The sequence below is a fragment of the Podarcis filfolensis genome, assembly GCF_964270895.1.
Source record: "Podarcis filfolensis genome assembly, chromosome: 7".
NCBI classification, from domain to species: domain Eukaryota; kingdom Metazoa; phylum Chordata; class Lepidosauria; order Squamata; family Lacertidae; genus Podarcis; species Podarcis filfolensis.
The window spans coordinates 57,495,277-57,516,555 of NC_139603.1; the positions used below are offsets into that span (position 1 = coordinate 57,495,277).

General features: G+C 42.1%; 2 protein-coding genes across 39 annotated transcripts in view; one reads left to right on the forward strand and one right to left on the reverse strand.

Annotated features, from left to right (window-relative positions):
* CSPP1 (centrosome and spindle pole associated protein 1) overlaps window positions 1-11,363 on the forward strand; it is a 72,828-nt gene extending 61,465 nt beyond the window's left edge. For 35 of the 37 annotated variants that reach the window (XM_083623193.1, XM_083623222.1, XM_083623201.1 and 32 more), the window contains 6 exons: window positions 1,878-2,012; window positions 3,035-3,090; window positions 4,866-4,917; window positions 6,926-7,032; window positions 7,685-7,835; window positions 11,146-11,363. In XM_083623193.1, the coding sequence (XP_083479319.1) occupies window positions 1,878-2,012; window positions 3,035-3,090; window positions 4,866-4,917; window positions 6,926-7,032; window positions 7,685-7,835; window positions 11,146-11,342 (698 nt within the window). In that variant the 3' untranslated portion in view covers window positions 11,343-11,363. Of the gene's footprint in view, window positions 1-1,877; window positions 2,013-3,034; window positions 3,091-4,865; window positions 4,918-6,925; window positions 7,033-7,684; window positions 7,836-9,870; window positions 9,944-11,145 lie in introns of all 37 variants that reach the window. The other 2 variants (XR_014550375.1, XR_014550376.1) reach the window with 1 other exon arrangement.
* A 1,484-nt stretch (window positions 11,364-12,847) lies between these two features.
* ARFGEF1 (ARF guanine nucleotide exchange factor 1) overlaps window positions 12,848-21,279 on the reverse strand; it is a 66,009-nt gene continuing 57,577 nt past the window's right edge. For both annotated transcript variants that reach the window (XM_083623164.1, XM_083623163.1), the window contains exons 33-39: window positions 20,615-20,681; window positions 19,750-19,879; window positions 18,573-18,712; window positions 17,794-17,962; window positions 16,525-16,663; window positions 15,506-15,623; window positions 12,848-14,202 (exon numbers count right to left, since the gene is read on the reverse strand). In XM_083623164.1, coding sequence (XP_083479290.1) covers window positions 14,038-14,202; window positions 15,506-15,623; window positions 16,525-16,663; window positions 17,794-17,962; window positions 18,573-18,712; window positions 19,750-19,879; window positions 20,615-20,681 — 928 coding nt within the window. In that variant the 3' untranslated portion in view covers window positions 12,848-14,037. The remainder of the gene's footprint in view (window positions 14,203-15,505; window positions 15,624-16,524; window positions 16,664-17,793; window positions 17,963-18,572; window positions 18,713-19,749; window positions 19,880-20,614; window positions 20,682-21,279) is intronic.

Below are 21,279 nucleotides of genomic sequence, written 5' to 3' on the forward strand. Positions count from 1 at the left end.
AATTATTGTTGTTATTATTATTATTATTATAAACAACTATCTGACTTTTAGGGACGTGGGTGGTGCTGTGGGTTAAACCACAGAGCCTAGGGCTTGCCGATCAGAAGGTCGGCGGTTCGAATCCCCACAACGGGGTGAGCTCCCGTTGCTCGGTCCCTGCTCCTGCCAACCTAGCAGTTCAAAAGCACGTCAAAGTGCAAGTAGATAAATAGGTACCACTCTGGCGGGAAGGTAAACGGCATTTCCGTGCGCTGCTCTGGTTCGCCAGAAGTGGCTTAGTCATGCTGGCCACATGACCCAGAAGCTGTACGCCAGCTCCGTTGGCCAATAAAGCGAGATGAGCGCCGCAACCCCAGAGTCGTCCACGACTGGACCTAATGGTCAGGGGTCCCTTTACCTTTATCTGACTTTTAGAAGACATTTGAAGGCAGCCCTGTTTAGGGAAGCTTTTAATATTTGATGAATTATTGTATTTTACTATTTTGCTGGAACCCGCCCAGAGTGGCTGGGGAAACCCAGCCAGATGGGCGGGGTATGTATGTATGTATAAATAAATAAATAAATAAACAAACAAATACATATAACAACAACTACTATTATTTATTTATTTAATATTCCCAAGGAACTAAAATCTAAGGCAGTTCTAAATGCAGCAGCACTCTAGATATTCTCCCCCTTTGCTTCTCACCATCATAAGAGAGTGCATAAAGACTCCAAACCTGCCAGTATTGCATTCCAGAGCAGAAGTATGCAGGACCACTCCTGATATTTCAGAAGGTGTGTTGGACCCCAGCACCCTTTCAGTCAACAAGTACCTTTGCCTATAAGAGAGGCATTGCAAGGGCACTAAAGAAATCTACATCCAAAGGATAGAGACATAGACATTTCAGTAGCCTCCAACATCCCTAACGGAACAAGGCTTCTAGTTGCACTGTAGCCTGGTGGATCAAAGCCTGCATAGCTCTAGCCCAGAGGATTTCAACCTTTTTGAGTCCATGACTCCCTTGGCAGCCTCTCACCCTTTTTCAAACACCCTCCCTTGTGGAGTGTTCCCTCAGTCTCCTCTCCCCTCTCCTTGGGCTGTCACTACTGCTCTCTGAGCTGCCCCCCCAGCCCCAAAAGAGGTACCTCCTCACGCTGCCCCATAGGGGCCTAGGAAACATCCACTGACCAGCCCCAGAGGCACCGTTTGTCTGCGGAGCTAGTAGTCAGGGCTGCTGCAACAAACAGCTAGGCAAAGCTTTGGGAGGCAGAGATGCACGATGGCATCAGATAAGAGGGAGGGAAGGAAAGAGAGACCAGTGTTGCCCGCAACATCTCTGACCATTCAAGGGCCCCAGGGTGCCATGGCACACGGGTTGAAAACCACTGCTCTAGCCTATTACCACCCCACTACGAATAACCTGGTTGTTTCACTGAGCAAAAGTAGCCTTGTCCACAGAAGTCAGCATTGTGGCTGCATTGTTTTCAGCCTCCACATTCACAAGAAATTATAAGTTGGACCTCATGCTTCCTCAGAAGGTGCCTTCAAGTTACGTTTTTGTCAGAACATCCTTCCTCCTGGATTAAACATCAACTTCCTTTCTGGTTGTCGGCCCACCCTTAGATTCATATAGCAAAGTGGGTGTTCCCTAAGAAAAGAACATAGGTTCCACCAGAGAGGAGAGAACATAATCAAGGATTCAAGTCTGGATTGGAGAACCTGTGGCCCTCCAGCTGCTGTTGGACTCCCCACACTCAGCAGCCCTAGCCAGGGTGACCAGTGGCCAGGGATGATGGCCACAGACTCCCCATTGCTGTTCTAAGTAGATCTCTCCCAATACCACCCTGGAAGGCCCATTCATGGTATGCGAATTGTGTTCTTTTTTATGTAACAGAGTCGGACACACGGGTAGAAACACGATATATGTATCCTGATCCTCCCACGACTAATGACGCCCTGGACATTCAGCAGCAAGCATTGCTAAGAGAGCAGAACAAGAAACTTAAAAAACTGAGGAAAAATGCAGAAGGTAAGCTAGGGCGGATTTGATCAAAACTGAGGGTGTCTTTTTATGGAATGTCTTCCTCAAATGGATGTGGTGACCTTTAGTAGGAGACTTACTCTGCATTTGGTGCTAGATTGAGTGTGTTTTCCTGCATATAATACAAAGGTAATCCCAAGCCAAATCAGGTCCCTACTATGGCTGTTTTTTACAAGGAGGGGCACACACCCATAAATGACTTGCCTAGTTTGACCCAAAGGACTCACCCACTCATTAGGCTTCCTCAGGCAGATGCAGAGAGCAGTGAAGTGTTGGAGGACACAGCTGTGTGTGCCACACTCTCTGCCCTGTGTCATCTAAGTGAGCCTACTGCCCTCTGTTATGCTGCCCTGTTGCCAGTAAGATTTCACCACATCTGTACGTGGAATGGAGGGAGCACCATCTTGCTTCAGACTGCAAAACGTCTTGAGCAAGCCTGAATGCCATAATGCACAGGTACTGCTGTTACAAAGTGTAAGTCCTCAAGCAATCAACTTAAAGAAGTTAAACCATGTAGTTCAGGAGGTCAGCTAAATCTAGGCCGGTCTTGTTGTATTGTCCTGAGTTTTGTATGTGTATCATTACTACCTAACTCATTGGTCTATACTAATACCTGGCAATGTTTTTATGTGAGCTGGGGCCTCAGGAATGAAAAATAAAGTTGGTTTTATTGCATTGCTGTTGAGAGTGTGTGTGTACCCTTGAATCTATTTGTTGTTGTAAGTTGGTAAATACATATTTAACACAGTGAAGAATCCAGTCTTTGTTCCTTCTGCAATTTTCTGAATCCCCCCCCCCTTTTATCTGATTTTTGTAATTATGGTTATTACCATAGCCATTTTCCTGCAAAACAGCTATTGTTATTGTTGGTGTGATAGTAAATGTATGGCTTTAATAAAGATCACAGCTATTGTAGTCCCTGAATTTTAAGTGCTGCATTATGCTTTTGTACCATTAACGCTCTTTGTTCTTAATCTTGTTTTCATCCTTGCTTTCCTTTGCTTTAATAGCCGCCCTAGATTTTGATGAGCCTGTGCCTGGCTTTAAACCGAGAGACAGAGGAATGGTAAGCAGAAATGGAACTGGTTTCTTTGTTTTTATTCCAAAGTAGCGAACAGTGCCAAATGTACATAGACTAATTCCTGCGTCTGGAACAGGTCCCTTCCTTCTTTCAAGTCCCACCTCAAAGCAATGCTCATTTGTAAAGCACATAGCCCCATCTTTTTCTGTGCTAGCTGCTCCCAAATAACTCTTCCTCACTTCATCTCCAGCAGTTATCCAAGTGCTAATAACATCCAGGATTGTACGCAGGTGCTACTTACAGAAGTACCTGGAAACTTCACTTCATGAAAACTGCAGTGGCTAAGTTGAAATTTGCTCATAAAAGCCTTTGAGAACATATTCGCCAGTGATGAAACACCTCCATTAGCTGCCTATTGTTAGTCACTTCCATGTCATATGGAAAGCCGAAATTTTATTGTTGTCCAGACTGTTGGATGAGGTCAGCTGGCCTATCTGGTCCAGCACCCTACTCTCACCGTGGACCACCAGATGCCTATGGGAAACCAACAAGCAGCAGGAGTGCAACAATATTCTCTCCCCTTGTGTTCCCCAGCGACTGGTGTTCAGAGGTATACTGCCACTGACAGCCGTATTCACCGTGAATTTGTCTAAGTCCCTTCTAAAACCATCCAAGTTTAGGGTTATCACTGCATGCTGTGGCAGCGAATTCCACAGTGTAACTATGCACTGTAACATGTTTCTGAGACATGTTGACTATATGAAAAGAAAGGCAGGTCATAAATGGGGAGAAAGTGTAATAAATGTCTTAGTATGGCATTTGTTTAGCAATCATTTGCACTGGGAAATAAGTGTTGCTGTTCAGTACATGAGTCATTTCAGCCTGGAGCAAACCAAAACTGGGGGCTGGGATTTTGGCAAGGTGTGAGGTTGATAGTGTCTGAAATGGATGATGGAGAGAGGCATGTGCAGCGAAAGTCAGAAAGTAGACAGCGTACAAGCGTGAATCTTCCCTGCCACACCATTCAGCATTCCTTACGCTGAGTGAGTGGGCATTTCCAGTGACAATCAAGACATGCGTATACAAGTAGCTCGCATCTTATGCTTATTTTACTTACGTGATTTCAGCTTTGTGCAGATGTGGGGGGGGAGATAAATAAATAAATGGAGAGGCGAGGAAACCTACTTTCCCTTTATCCCTCCTCACCCCCCTGCACAAAGCTGTGATCGCAGGCTTACCTGACTTTGGGAAGACAGCGGGCAGGTTCTGTGACATTGCCAGAGCCATTGTGCCACCTTCCCAAAGCTGGGTAAGCACCTCTCCACCTTGCAGGGGGACTGGTTCTGGGGGTTCCTGGCTTATTTATGTATTTTTGCATCTATGCGTGGACCCCCAGAACCAAACCTTCAAGTCAGCTGCAAGTTACCAGTACCTCCAGTACCAGCCTACCTTTCATGAATACAAAAACATAAAAGGGAAAGGTGTGTTTTTTAAGTTTACATAAATACATTAATATGATGTTTGTATAGCAGTTGTCTATATTAGGAAACAAGAGTAGGTATTCAGTACATGAACGCCAATGTTATTCAAGTGCCAAGCGCACTTGTGAAATGTAGTCATTCATTCTGAAAGGCTGTTGCTACCTTGAGCATTTACACTGCACTGTTCTAATTTTGGAAAAGTTGGGGAATCTTCTTGTGTTACAAAGAGATTTAATAACTTCCAGTCTGGCGACATTCACAACTCTTGTTCATTTAGCTAGATGTGTTTTTAGTTTTTTAAAAACCCGAAGCAAGTTTCCTGTTGCTTTTCTTTGGTAGGTCAGAGACGATGTGTCAAACTCACTTTTAGAGTCTGATAGTGCTTTTATTGGTGAGTATATCTTTTCAGAGGCACTTGTTTCTTGTATAATTCTTGTGCTTGATCAGACTGCTGCCAAGAGTTGCTCATTCTTTGGTTGCAGAAAAAGTACAGTTCAGGATTGGCATCAGTAGTAAGTGCTCATCCGATCCCAAACTAGTATACATGGTTCAAAGGGGGTTCATCTTCCTAAATTTCTGAAAAGCTGAAGGTGGTTAAAAGGTAGAGAAGGTGGTAGAAAGACCTGCTCATATTTGTATATTTAAGTTACCTGGGCTTCAGGTGTGCAATGACCTGTTTTCTATAGTTGAAAAAGGGGTGGCTGTATTCAACTGAACAATAGCACGATTTTGCTTGCACAGCAGGCAAACTGGTCCTTTTCCAAATCTGCTCCAGAGGGTTAGAGGAATTCCAGAACAGGTTTAGGGGGCACATGAGAGGAGGAGAGGGGAGTGAAATGACTTCCGAAAGCACAAGCAGTTACTTAGCCCTATGTTGACTACAATCCCAAGTCCATTTGGAAGTTAGTCTGCTGAGAGAGAGGATAATATTGGAGAGTAGGATGTGGTCCAGGATGCCTGAACAGAATCTCCCCATAAATGATTTATTGAGGGTCTCCATGTGTATATTTCCATGTGTAGCTTTCTGCTGGCCAAGTGTAGATTTGAAGCATTTTTCCCTTCTCCTTCTTTTAGTCGCCTGTGCCATGCTGGTTCAAAACACATCTCTTAATGCAAGATGAGACTCTCCAGATAATTTAAATCAATGTCTCCCACCGTTTTCCCAACCTCAGCTTCCTTCTGACTTTGTTTCCTTCCTATAGCCCCACATACCCTTACCTGGGAGTAAGCCAAGACCCACTGAATTCATTGTGGCTTTCTTCTCAGGAGACACTTAGTTATTATTGGATGCAAGTCAGCAACACCAGACTACCCCACTCGGCTAGGCACTGGGGTGGATTCCAGCCCACACCTTATAGAGCCAGGCTGCCACTGCCAATGGGCCCTGTATCCCTTGGCAATGTCCGAAGACCCTGATCCGCCAGGCGCTGGGGTGGATTGTACTGGCAGCAGCAACAAGCGTCTCTGGCTTTCCCAACCCTACCAATTGCCATCCCACCACCGCACTTACGTGACCTGGGGATTGTGGATCACAGGCTCTACTGGTCAAAATGGAAGGCTCAGCAATGGCAGTCGCCCTCCAGAAACAAACCAGGATTGCTCCACCAAAACGCCCATGGCAAAAAGGAGCACTAGGCCATGGTGGGCCACCCCTTTACCCGCTTGTGATTGGCCAAGCGGATAGCCAGTCAATCAGGATTTCCCCCCTTCACTTCTCACTTCCCTCAGTGGCCCCCTTGCCTCGTGCTGTGGCTCCCCATTTATACCATTTTCACCTGTGGCCCCCTTGGAATATCCTGGACCCCCAGGGGACCATATGGCCCCTGGTTGGGAAACACTGATTTAAATAACACAAATGATGTGTACATATGAAAATAGACATAGGTAGGATTTGTTTTGGGCGCTAATTCAGTCCTGTTGACAAAACTTGCTATCTTCCCAAAACGTAGCTGCTTTGCAAAAAAAGAAAACAGAAAAAAAATATAAAAAAAGAAAATATAAAACAAAGGAACCCCAATGTTTTATTGCTGCTTCTGTATTATGTAGGATATATGGAACAAAATTAATCAGAGCATAACTGTATACATGTTTTATTTACAGGGTTTATTTAGCTATTCTGGAATACACATGCTCACATACTTAGTCTGTTTGGAAATCTAAAGCAGCTTCACTGTTGCCAGTAGTGGCCAGCTAGATACTTCTTGGAAATGCACAAACAGGGCATGAGTTCCACTTCAGAGATAAACTTTCCCTGTATATTTCATTTAGGCATGTGTAGATGAGTCTTTTGTAGCTGTGCTTTAAGATACGAACCTTCTTTAGCATGTTGAGTGTATTAAGGTTTTTTCATGAACTTTGCTTAAAAATCCAAGTGCTAATATTTTTAATCCTCCTCCTAGGTACTGATGGTGAAACCTTTCCTATTTTAGAAGACCATGACTTCAATGTGAATTCACCTCCACCACCGCCAGTATCTGCAAGGGAAAGGAGGCGAGAAAAGAAAATGGTAGTAGAATCCATCCAACTAGTTGCATTTATTGAAATCAGTGGTGCTCAGTAGTTGGGACTAACTTGTCCCCTTTGCGGGCTTTCCAATGGGAAACAAGCACAATGAATACTTTGCATTCTCAGAGCCTTTATGTATGAACAATGGGTCTGTCAGGTGCACTGGTCTCCAATCAGCTCTTCCATCAGCTTGACCAGAAGCTGAGTGGGATAGGATGGAAATGGGCAGGTGAGATGCTGGGGCTGGAGAATGCACTTGACAGGAGAATAAAATGGAGGTTGTGAGCATGTCAAAGGCCTGTACCAGGCAGTGCGTGTGGGAATCTGGGGGTGTGGGTGGAAACAAGGAGAGAGAAGAGGTAGGACTGAGAAAGTAGGAAACCAGAGATGGATCTGAGGGAGAAGAGACAAAGGAGGCTAGAAAGCAGGAAGGGGGAGGAAATAAGGAGGAATTTACCCCAGAAGAGGAGAAGACAGAGGCAAGGAGGCGTATTAGGGAAGTGTCTGCTCAACCTTAGTGCCAAGCCAAGAGAGGGAAGAAGAGTGGCATTATGTGGGTGAAGTTGTGTGTATATTTTATGTAGAAAGCCTTCTAAATTTTCCTCAGCCGATACATATCATATGCAGCGTCTCATGGTTCTTTACATCTTTAGGATGCTGGCGCCCTTGGGCCGACTCCACCACTGCAGACTGACGACGACTCTCTGCACTCAAACTCTAGTCTTAATATAGATCAGCTGAAAGCCAGAAATGAAGAGCGATTGCGAAGACTGAATGAGCTGCAAAAGAAGGCCATTCATATAGGTATGGTCATTTTGTTGAATTGCAGTAGCCAGGATACTGACATAGCAGCCAGACATTTGACACACATTTACAGAACACACATTTTGTTCTGCATAGGGTGGAATCAAATTCTCAGGGTGGCATTTCATGAAGCTTTCTTCAGAGTAGACATGTTAAAGTTGGCCCTTGTCATGTTCATTAATTTCAATGCGTCTGTTCTGAGTAAGAGTTGAATACCACCCAGTAAATAGAAGAGCAAAAATTGCCACAGTAATAGCACTACTGCTTTGAAGGGCTCCAAGTATTAATTGCTGGCATCCTGTTGCTGAGGTTTTCCTGCGCAGCAAAAGGAAGCCCTGCTACATTGCCACATCCAAGTATTTGGAAGCTGTTGAAGTGCCCTACATAGAACTAGTCTCACCTTCAGAGAAATATGTGACCAGGTTTTAGGCTTTGTGCCTTTGAAACAATGCTGTTGACATGAAGGAAGTTTAGGGAAGAGCAGTAAAGGGCCCAAACTGGCATAAGAGAAGCATGGAGAGTGGGGGATAAAACCAATTTGGGCCACTGAAAGCTCTTTCCACATTATCTCTCTGGTCTTTAAACTTTTAACTGATCTTACCGTCACCAGTTAAAAAATTATCCTAAAATTGGGGTGGCTGGGGAAAGTTTTCAAAGGCCCTTACTCAAGTTCTGTTTGTTCTTCCCCACTTCTGCTGCAGAGCTTTTAAACTGATGCAAGAACTGGGGGTGAGCAATGATGGGACTCCACGTTCTCTCTTTTCTGTGCTCAGCAGCACAGGTATTGAAGAGAGCAGGAGCAAACAAAAGGGGAGGCCAGGAGGTGCCAAGAGCCCCAGTGAGGCTCCCTTAGGTACAAACTCTGTGTGGCCTTCATCAGCTTTACTTTGGAGTGGTGACAGGCTATGCACACAGGTCCTCCCACTGCATTGTGTGCCGTAGGTCAGATTCCACAAAATGAGAATGGTGATGTTGGAGGAGCCCCTGTGAGCTAGCTAGTCTAGCCCTCTGCTAGATGCTGGCAGTCAGCATTCGGCATGGATGGCTGCCCATCTTCTGCTTGAAAGCACCTAGTGAAGGAGAGCCACTCCCACCCCACCCCCTAATTGGTTCCATTGTCAAACTGCTCTTACTGTTAAGATGTTTCTCCTAATCTCAACAGCACATCTCCTCCTCTAATTTAACCTCATTAGTTCTAGTCCTTCCCTCAAGGGCAGCAGAGAACAAGCCTCTGCCCTCTTCCATGTGGCAACCCTTCCAGTATTTGAAGAGCTTCTCTTTGGTCTTCTCAGGGCTAACATACCCAGTTCCTTCAACTCTTACTCATAGGATTTCTTTACTGCTCTCTTCCAAACCTGTTTTAGTTTGTCAAAATCCCCCTTAAAGTGTGGTACCTGGATCTGGACACAGTACTCCAGATGAGGTCTAGCACATAGAAAAATGCATCACATTGCTGACTCATGTTCAGCTTGTGATTGACTACAATCCTGACATCTTTGTCACATTTTTTGATGCATTTTGCAACATGCATACTGCCCAACAACAGAAGTTTTCTGAGTGGTTTACATTGAAAAATTTAAACTGTCAGATAAAAAAGTAAGACATAAGCATGAAAGTTCTAACAGACTAAAAACTGCAGCAGTGTAGAACCAAATGTACTGCTGCCAAGCTAGGCATCCTCTATCAAAACTTGTGCAGTTGTTCTTTCATTGTTGTCAAAATTCAGAACCTTGCATTTGTCACTGGAGTTTTTTAGCTAGTTTCAACTCACTTTTTCCATTTTATCAATGTCATTTTGAATGTTTGTTTTATCAATGTCATTTTGAATTTCATTCTCATCTTCTGAGATGCTAACTTTATTTTCCAGTTTTGTGTCACGTGCAGATTTGACAGGGATTCATTTCTTCCACCCCCTTCATCGTTATTAAGAATAATCAATTAATAAATACTGTAGGCGTCATTCCTAAACATCGTAGAAACTAACAAAAGTGTTTAAAAATCTTTCCCCCTTGTATCATGTATTCTTTCTTGATAGGTTAGCATGTTGCATCAACAAAATCGGGACTCATTTTTGACATTTTCTTTATAGAAAGGAAGTGGTGGTCAGGGTGAGTAACTAGCCATAGCTGGTGTCTTGATTCAGTAGTTAGATAGATAAATAGATATTTGAATATGCTTTCTGGTATGGGTGTGCATCGGCCACAAAATTTGATTTGGATCTGTATCTGTCACTTCTGGAAGCAGCCAAGTCTACATTAAGGTGCTCTGTGGTCTGTCAGATTCAACTCTTGTTTTTTGCCAGAGGCAGATTTGTTGAAAACAGCTTTGTTTCCTGTCACTCACTATTTGGGGGGGGGGGAGGCTATTCCCTCTCCCCGGTTTGGACAGAAATGGATTAAATTTACAGACATAACAGCCCCCCTCCCCCAAATGGGGTAAGCCTGCCAAATTACAAGCAAATATATCTAACAGATGGGGAGCTTGAACACCTTGGTGTTTTGTTTTTTTAGAAAAAGGAAACACCTCTAAATTTATTTTGGGGGATAATTAAATGGCATTTGCAGCCTTGGTCACCCCTAGTGAGGCAATAAACCCTTCCAAATTTGAAAATGTATTACTGAAGTGGTTTTCCTGCAAGCATGTTACAGTTTGGGGTGTATAAAAAAGGAATTATCATCATCTTGCTTAGTGTGCTGTGAGCAATTGGTCTGAAACTTGCAGACAGGAGAGAGATGCCCCTAGGTTGTGAGTGAAATTGGAGACAAGCAGGTCCAGAGGCATCTGTGCTACAGAACATTTGTAATGTTTATTGGTGGGGGAGTAAAAGGGATTCATTTTTTCACAGATCAGCTTCATGGAAGCATGTTTCCTGAATGTTGCTCCCCCTCCAAATCATTCTTCACTCTGTACCATCTTTCAGTGTCATTTACAACTAGCTTCTGCCCACACAACACAGCTGGTGTGCAGCCAGAAATCTATTTCTGCTTGTGGAACACTAGTCCCCTGAGAATGCATAATTCCTATTCCTCAATCCAATTAGCTTTGGGGAATTCTTTTGATAACTGTTACCAAACATGCATCTCTTGAACATGCATCTCATTGTACTAGTCACTGGAAGTGGAGAATATTTGAAACCAGCGTGACTGTATTTATTTTTTTAACCCACCTTACTGCATTTTTGTTCTGAACACCCAGTACTGAAGAAGAATCTTGTAAAGTCTGGAAACTTGCTAGGTCAGAGAATGATGTTATCATTGTAAAAGTGTGCTTTTTCTGTACCAGTAGCTAAAGTTGATCTATTTTCCTCAAGCTGATGATGTTCCACTGGGAAACGCCGATGACAGAAGACCCAGCTCTGTGGACACAGTGGCAACTGAACCGTGGCTGAGACCTGGGACATCAGAAACCCTTAGAAGATTTATGGCTGAGCAGTCAAGTCAAGCTAAGCTTTCTTCTGAGATGAACTTACCATTCAATTGGCAGGGGCTGTCCACAGCCCATGGCTGAATAAAATCTGTAGTGAAGCCAGTTGTGCCTTTCAAAAGAATGTTTCTCCACTACTGCACTTTCAATTCTTTAATTTACATGCTGTGTGCAGAGAAGCACAGCTGTAACAAATCTTGTGAACAAGATTTTGACAACCTGCTGCAATCTTCTATCTTCTTAAGTTAAATGGTCAGTATGTTACTGATATGATTTAATGTTGGAAGGGGAACTTGCATACTAGGTCGTCTTGAAACTGGCAAGCTAGAGCCAAACATGCATCTATTCAGCTAGATGGCACAGAGGCAAGGCTTTCCAGTTTACCCGCTTGGTATTTTTTGTTTGAAAAATTACCTCAGACCTCAAGTCTTACAAGAGTGTGAAACGTGTTCTGCATTTAACAGAGATGAGTGCTGTGGCTTGGATTTCTCATGCATTTCATAGGTATTCAATGATCTGAATTGATTAATAAGTGTTCCTTTTGCTGATTTAGGGCTTATCCTCGCTTACCTTTCCTCTGCACTTCACAGGCATGGCCCACACTTTAAAGCTCTGTGTCTGAGCGCTCAGGTTTTTTTGCTCCAGAGCTTTCCCCATGGAAACCCACACTCTTTACCACTGTGAAAGCTCAACGGTGGAAAAGGAGTGCTCAGACACAGTGCTTTAAAGAGCAGAGCTGTGACTGGAATTTGTGGGGGGCTAAAGTTAAGCATGGTTAAGCCCTTACTCTGTTTTCCAGACTTTCTATCTAATCATTTGTTCTAATAGTCTAAACTACCCTGTCATCTTGTGTTCTTCTGTATTTTAAATGTCAGTAGTGAATACTATTAAATATATTTATGGTCATGAATGTAAGATTAAAAAATAAATTATATTTTACTAGGAAAAGTTTAAAACCATTCTTGTGGAGATGAATTCTAAAAGAACCAGAGTGAGAGACCCTCCTCTGCTCACACTTCCCATTCACTCTTGCCCAGTGACACGGCCTGAAAAACACAAGTTCTTTTGTTTCTAGCTCTTGAACTCCAAACACAGGACCAGATGCGTGAGGAGTAGTGGAGATAGGAGCTCCTGTTCAGCCATGCTATACTTTTGGGGTAAGTACATATGCTATTAGTACCCCCCTTTTCTACGTCCCTTAAAAGTTTTTTTTCCCCTCTCATAAGACTAGGCCCCAGGGTCATCCAGTGCAGCTAAGTGGATGAGAAATTCAGGAGAGACAAAATGAAGTTCTTAAATTAGGAAACATGTGGTGATGGTCATGATTTTAAAAGGGGGATTAGCTTTATCCTCTATGGATGACTGTCAGTGGCTACTAGTCATGATGGCTATTGGTTTACATGCTTCTCTTCTTTTTGTAGAAGTAATACCCTGGCCATTCGACAGACGTCATTAGTTATACAATTAAAAATCCTTAGCAGATTGGTCTAACTGCCTTTGGAAACTTTGCAAGCACAATAGTTGTGGGTATTTAAGTTGAAACACTGAAGCAATTAGTTTTTACATTGCATTTGTTTTGATTGCACCAGTGAAAGAATTCAAAAACTTTATTGACCTATAACCTGATTAGAATATGCCAGATGAGAACCAATATTGTACAGAAAGTTGTACAGAATTTACATAGAAAACTTTACAGAGCTGTACCATATACATTTTTCCATCTGAAAATTTTTTCTACATCCACTGTAAGACAGAATGCTTGACAATCTTTTCTTTAACCATCAGAGCACAATTCACAGTATGAATACATTTCCAATAAATTTAAAACCATCCTCAAACCATGCCAGATTTGTTACTTGAATATATTCAACATTAAATTCTGTACATAGTGAAATCTACATCAAACAACCAAAAAAAAGGGGGGGAAAAAGAAGGAAAAAAAGTGACAGCGGACAAAACCTAGACTTGTTTGCAGTGATTCAAGTTCCAGTCCTGAAGGATCATTGCGATGGCTTATTATATTAAAAAGCCCTATCACAGGTATATTACAAACAGTTAAAGTCAGTTGTAACATTTTCAATCTGTTTTCTTGACAAAAGGCAGCAAGGCTAGCTTTTGGGATACAGATGGAAAAAATCAGAACTCAACCCCTTACTAGTGCATTTGGTAAACAAACGTACAGGTCTCTAAGAAATAAAAGAATGCAGGAATAACTATATAGTGTTTAGGACTTTATATTACAGACCTGCATCTCTGTACATTTTTTTCCCACAGAAGGATGATTACCTATATCTCAGATAGCCTGAGTGTGCAAAAAAAAAATCTCCAGAATAAGAATTCCACATAGTTGCTAGATCTCTTACATGAGCAATATTTTCATATCTTTTACTACAAACTTTTCTTTTTCAAAATGCAGCCCTCCTGAGTTGTACTTCTGTCAAAGTTCAGACTTCTTAAATGTGTTAGTTCTTTGGGTACATCTTAAATTCACACCCATCATAAACATCTTTTGATATATATCTCTGTCTAGGAAAGTTAAGAGGCCATCACAGTCCAGGCTGACAACAAGACTGTGGTGAAACTGGCTCTATGGTCAACACAAGCCAGTGGAGGAAGAGAGGGAGAGAGAACCCACTGGAGAACTAGAGTGTTGCAAGCCTAAATTACAGTTTTAATCTGTATGGTGAACCCGTAGATGCACACTTCCATATCAAGAGAGCCCCTTTTTATGGACATTCAGTGCAAGTGATCTTGGTCCTTTGTTTCCTTAGCCACACTTCTACTGCTTGGCTGTTCCCATTCCTTGGTCTGGCGGCTGAGATATTTGAAAAACTACCCCTATCCGCAGAAAAAACCTTCGCAAAACAGCTCGCAGCTCAGGAATCAGATCAAACTGCATTATTTCACACAAGAGGGGATAGTAGAATGATGCGTGAGCTCTGAACTGTTGAATGGGGGAAAGGGAATCCTGTTAGTTTTGGGGAAATGAGTTGACAACCCAACTACATAGAGACGTTACATCAATAATTATAGCAAGAATTAGTGAAATACAAAGAATCTGCAGTGGCTTTCCAAAATGGAGGAGGAGGCAACAGCAGAACTGAAATGAGGTGTTTCTAGCTACTTCTGATTTAAGTGGCTTATCCTAGCTCAAGAAAAAATAATAATGAAAAAATCCAAAACAATTCTATAAATCTTTCACAGAGGAACATTTTGGTGTTCCTTTCCTCAAGATATTTTTTTTAAAAAACCCAACAACAACTTTCTTTACCATGATTCTCAAAATGCGATGAAAGGTGAAGAGACGAAACCACCCTAAGACAAATACACAATAATTCTAGAGTACTGGGAGAAGTTAACACCCTTCAAATTAAAAAAAAATGTACACCATCCTATGCATATAAGGACACATGATCCCCACCATAACCTTGCCTTTTCCTTTTTGTTGGAGCAGATAGAGCCAGATCATTGACAAAACAGCAACAGATGCTATGTGCTTTTCTATGACTAATAATTGCTTTACTATTTTTCACTGGAGTTGTTGACAAAAACTGGGATTCCAACAGTGGAGTGCAACATTCATTTATCAGATCTGGTTCAGAGTCTGCTCCAAAAACAGCCAGGAAAAGGGCAGAGTGTGGCTCAATCATGACGTATCTCCATTAATCATTATGCATTTCCCTCTCTCCCACAAATTAGTTGGATTTTTTTCAGTGGAGTGACCACGATTAGAATGTCCCAAAGACCTCAGAATACAGATAGGTCTTGGACACTACATTTTATATATGGTGCACACAGCATATTGGGTAGGACATTTCTCATGGAGTCTCTTGAATTTGGGGTTCCTGAATAATCTGGGGTGTTTAGATGTTTTCCATTAGTATCTTGAATGAACTGTACAAATGTGGTGGTATCTCTGTAAGCTGAGGGATTCGGGACAGTAGATGGGTCCCTCTCTGCTATACCCATGGCCTCCAGAAAAATTATCATCCATGAGGCAGCAGGAAGGAACCAATTTATGTTGGAAAGGCAGCATCAAGGGCATGCTAAAGCCCAGAGACCAAGCCTGCCACAAACTACTTGATGCAGGGACTCAACATACACTAAATCCAGGATAAATTCATTAATCAGTAATCAGGCTGGGAGAGTCCCCCTTCTATTTTCAAACTCTGCAGTCTTCAAAAGTGTCCCACTGAGGCCTGGAATCAATATTCAGCATGCCTTACCTATCTGAGATTATTACTTACCCGATCATCACTTATTTTTAGGACCTTTGTTAAGAATAAAAGTAACAGGCTAGTCCAAGCTTCCCGATGACTTTCTGATGTTAAAGTAAGGAAGTAACTGAGAGCTTCACTGCAGACACTGCAAAGCACAACAGACAGTTCCAGGTGTGAGAACAATTAGCTACAGAAGGAGTTTTGTCTACAGTTGTCAGAAAAGTAAGAAAACCTTTAAGCTGTTCGCAAAAATATAAAACAATACATTATCAACAAAAACAGTTGAACATGTATTTATAAATATTCAAAAGAGAATTAAAATCAATAATAGTAAATAAAACATGTAACTTCTACATGTCTGTATTGGCTTGCCGAAACAGGCATCTATGGAATAGCTATAAATAAATGATTCACTGATCACATAAACTGGGTGTAGTCCTATCTCAAAATGGGCAGTGACACTGATCAAAGAAAAGGAAAATGTGCAGATAAGGCTGAGTAGTAGGAGAGATCAATGTTTACAGTACTGACAAACAAACCAGCTGAATGACAACAGGAAATTCATTCTTACAGATAAACTGTATAGTTTATACAAGAATGGCATCATGTTGAAATGACAGAATCATAAATGCAAGGTGCACTTGTAATGCAGATTTTACTATTATAGAGTGATTACGCAGAACAAATGCAGAGTCTTGTGGCACCTTAAAGACTAATGAGCTGATGATGGCATAAGCTTTCATAGAACAGCCCACTTTATCAGATGCATGAAATGTTTGTTGTTTCTGCTGCAACAAGTAACATGACTACACCTCTGCAAATTATGCAGAATGACTTATATGTTTTGACGCAACTACAACAGTCATGATCTCCTTATGGAAAGGAACTGAAAGGACAGGATGGGGGTGGGGGTGGGGAATCACGTAAGCCAGGATTATTTTTGCACACTACACATTTTCATTTCAAGTAAATATTCAACACATTTGCATACTACAGAATTGAACGGTACACTTTCATGTTTTGAAAGCCTATAAATGGGTCCTTACTTTAGTAGTCTCCGCTGCACTTCCTCCCACGCGTCTTTGCGACTTTCATCCATATACATACGAAACAGAATGCGTAACCCACAGGCAAGGCTACTTGTCTCTTGTTTCAACAGATTGGGCTTAGATTTTCCTTTGAAACCTGTCAAAACAATATCACTATTTAGATTTCGTTACCTTTATCGGAAAGTCTACTTTGGAATAATGGGTGGGATCCAACTTAGCTCCAAGGTAATGTGCTTGTGAAACGGAGTGTTAGCCCTCTCTCCCCTTTGCCCCTTTAGTCTGTTCTAGAGGAGCAGATTTAGGGAGAGTCATGGGATGATGCGCACGGGGGAGGAGAGGGGGAGAACATTCCATTGCACAAGTGGAAATTGTTGCTCTGGTGGGACATGTTAGTAGAATACTGCCCAATGTGTGTAGATGGGCAGGGAAAAGAAGGGGGATGCACAAGCTAGTTCACATAATGCTTATGGCATCCAGCTACTTTGATCAGGAAGCTTCAAAAATGCAATTTATATTAAAACATGCTTCTCTTTGTCACTCTTTATTGCACATATCAGAATAAAGTAATATAGGTAAAGGTAAAGGACCCCTGGACAGTTAAGTCCAGTCAAAGGCGACTATGGGGTTGTGGCACTCATCTCGCTTTCAGGCCGAGGGAACTGACGTTTGTCCACAGACAGCTTTCTGGATCATGTGACCAGCATAACTAAACCGCTTCTGATGCAACAGGACACTGTGACAGAAGCCAGAGCTCACGGAAACGCCGTTTACCTTCCCACTGCAGCGCTACCTATTTATCTACTTGCACTGGCGTGCTTTCGAACTGCTAGGTTGCTAGGAGCTGGGACAGAGCAACGGGAGCTCACCCCGTTGCAGGGATTTGAACAACTAACCTTCCGTTCAGCAAGCCCAAGAGGCTCAGTGGTTTGGACCACAGCACCACCCGTATCCCTATAAAGTAATACAGTGGGTTATCCCTATAAAGTAATACCTCGGGTTAAGTACTTAATTCGTTCCAGAGATCCGTTCTTAACCTGAAGCTGTTCTTAACCTGAAGCACCACTTTAGCTAATGGGCCCTCCTACTGCTGCCGCGCCGCTGGAGCACGATTTCTGTTCTCATCCTGAAGCAAAGTTCTTAACCCGAGGTACTATTTCTGGGTTAGCGGAGTCTGTAACCTGAAGCGTATGTAACCTGAAGCGTATGTAACCCGAGGTACCACTGTATAATATTCTTTTGAAAGTCCTTAAAACTCCTAAGTTTTACCTGCTTTCCACAGTGCGGTTCTTTGCTCATTGTTTGAATTGAAAGCTTTAGCAAATTTGTGAGATTCCAGCAAACAGTCCAGCAACTTGAAAAGCTGCTGGGATGTTAAAAAGCGATACATTCCTTGATCTTGTGTATCCACGTGAACATTAAAGTCTACTGCATCTCTCTAAAGAAAAGAAAAATGGAATTGGCATTCATATTGCTAAATATTTTTAATATGATCATGAAACTGCTCAATACCTGCAGCAACTAAATGGTAAAAAATATTTACAATTGTGTTACTCTTTCTTTTCCTCAAAAGCAGATTGATCTGAACTTTGCTTTTACTTGATGTCTACTCACACATTGTTAAATCTCTATAGTAGGCCACTTGGGAGCTGCTTTTTAAAGCTGTAATCCCATGAGGCTGGGGGATGTATATGAATGGGTGGGAAAGACTGTGTGTGAGCTTCCTACAAATATACATCGCTGACTCTCAGGGCACAGAGGAGAGTCAAACGGCAAACGAGGACATTCCCATTAGACACGAGGCATATTATACCTAGAAAAAGAGGTTTCTTTGCGTACTGTTAGCCTGAATTAGAGGCATTTCAAAAGTTGCATAAAGGTCACTGGCAGTTCTTTCCCAGGTTCTATATAAACTTGGCTACACTCTCAATAAGAGAATTTTCTTCCATGGAAATTCAGGAATTTTCCAGCAGAAAACAGACCACTGAACCAATAAATGGAGAATAAATGCACATCTCCAAAGGCTGGAACCGGCAAACTGTACTTACCTGTGCTGCAGCAAGATTCTCTGCATCTTCCTTTTTGCTGGTTGCTGGGAAGAAGACGATGTTGTCGATTGTTTGAATGAGTTCCAGTTGAACGACACATTTGATCAACAGAGCACCAAACAGTTTCTGGTCAGGAAATTCTTTAAAACAAAGCACAAAACCATAAGATCAATTTAAGCAAATGTTTAAGTACTCCCAAGAGACTTACACTGCACAGCAGTACAGTTGCCAAGACATATTACTGTATGATTTAGTGGTTCTCAATAGTGGTACCCAACTCTGGAACACACTTCCCTTTCAGGTGTGTTCAGCTCTAACACTAATGGAGTTTCAACAACCGGTAGAAAGACCAACTAAGCATTTGGCTAAAATGGCACCCGTTGCACGGCAGATGCTGTTATGTTATGTTGATTTATGCTGTCTAATTTTATATTAAGTTGTATTTCAACTGAATATTGTTTTGTTGTATTTTAATATTATTCCTCGCTCTGGGATCACGTGAACAATGAAGAAGTGGTTATAAATAATTTAAAGAATAAAATAAAGTATTCTGTGCTACCTCTTCTTTATCAGTGCAAACAAAGGTTGCTATAAAGCTAAGCTTAAATTTTCAGGCTATAAATGACATTTTGAAATGACATTCTTAATATATCAAGTCCAAGGTAAAGAAGTACAATCATTTTAAAATGCAAAACTGTTTTATAGGCAACCTGAATGAAATATATTCTGCAGCAGTCCTGGACGCATCAGCACTCTCATTTTATACAAGCACAGCCCAGAGCCAACAAATCATAAAGGAAACTTCTGCACAGGCTGCAGGCTTTGGGCATACCTTCCTCTTTTTAAAAGCAGCACTTGAAAAGTCATTCCCAAAGCTTCAAGGAATTTTGGAAGTAGTCTAGAGCCCAATATATGGAGCAGCAGGGAGGGCGGGTGGGGAATAGGGAGGTCCCACTGGATAAACAGAAGTGCTTTTATCAAGCAGCAGTTCTCAACCTGTGGGTCCCCAGATGTTGTTGGACTACAGCTCCCATCATCCCTGAGCTCTGGCCTTGCTAGCTAGGGGTGATGGGAGTTGCAGTTCAACAACATCTGGGGACCCACAGGTTGAGAAAGGCTGAACTAGGGCCTTTGCAGCCCAGCCTTTGTGAAACAACTCCTTAAGGAAACCACTCACTTGCAGGAGGCTTGTTCTTGCTGGCTTCCTCACTTGCTGGTAGCCCCACAATGGGCTGAAACTGTCTTCTATCTGAAGATCTTGGTTGCACAGAGTCATGGATATCTACAGATTTCTGAGATAGTGTATCCTGAAAATGGAAAGAAACAGCAAAAAGCACCCTCAGCAAAACGAAGTTCAGTGTTGAGGAAACCCTACTTTGGAGCATATTTTTGTGAACCTACATTTTAGTCACCACTTGACAGTCATTATGTCTCCTAGAAGGACATGGGTACAGTTCATTCATGTTCTAAGCTTTGCTAGAAACACAGCTGTCAGAACTTTAAAAAATGAATATTATTTCAACTGCTCTAGGGATAAATAAACTGAACTCTTCTTTCATCTTAGAATATTTAAGGACCACACAATGACAAGACTCAACAGCAACAAAGAATTGGTGTCACATGAACAAACCTCAGGTTCAGTATTCCATTCTCTTTGCCTCCTCCTGCATTTCCTTTTATCCAAACTGGGCAAGCCATGGGTTCAGAAGCAAAGGCAAATGTTTGTTACGAAGGCGAGAGAGTGCAAAGGAGGAAGGGGAGTGCTGAGCTCCAGGCTAGTTCATGTAATACCCCCCAAAAAAATGGTTTGACACTGTTTCCGAATCCAGTCAACATTTATGAGAAAATTAGTGTAACAGACCAATCCTATGCATTCAGAAGTTAGCTGTCATCTACAGTTCACAAATGCAAATATAAGGAACCTGCAGACTTCAACTTACAACAAAAAAATGGTCTAAGAAAACCTCTCTTGTTCTACAAAAGATACATTTTACTCATATATATGAAAGCATTCCCCTGCCATTTTCACATGGAAAACATACCAATTGTTTCTCTCTTCCAGGAGACGGAGGAACAATATCTCCCCCTGCTGGCCGCCAAGTTAAAAGCCTTGGAAAAAAAAACATAAGTTCGGTCACAAACAGAAGTAACATCTTAAATTTTGAAGACAAGAACAGTGATAAACCTATTTTGCATAACATTATGAGCAAGAAAGGAGACAAAAGTTACACATAAAATGTTCCAAGGCAACTTATACAAATAAATATAGAATGAAACTCTATTCGTAGGAAATCCATTTGAGCTCAGCTGAGATAGCACTTTTCCCATAGATCGGCGTTCAGTCAAGACAAGACTGTTCAAAAATTAAAGAAGGCAAACAGGCACTGATGAGATAGCCTTCTCCTGGACACAAGGTGAAATCTGGGATGACTGTATTGGGAAGCCTTAATGCTTTTATAAAAAAGAGAGGCTTACTTGGGCTAATAAGCAAATTCAGCCCAATTCAGAATGATTTAAGAAAAGAAGAAAATGCTTTTAGAAGAGAAGAGACGCTAAAACCTACTTACTCCATGGTTATTTTTAAAAAATTGATTGGGAAGCACTCAGCCTGCCCCTTGGCTGAAGCAACTGGCACCAGAGGCCCTAACCAAAGGGAAGCAAGGGAGAACCTGTCCTAGAATAGCTAAAGCTTAGTGGCAGCACACAA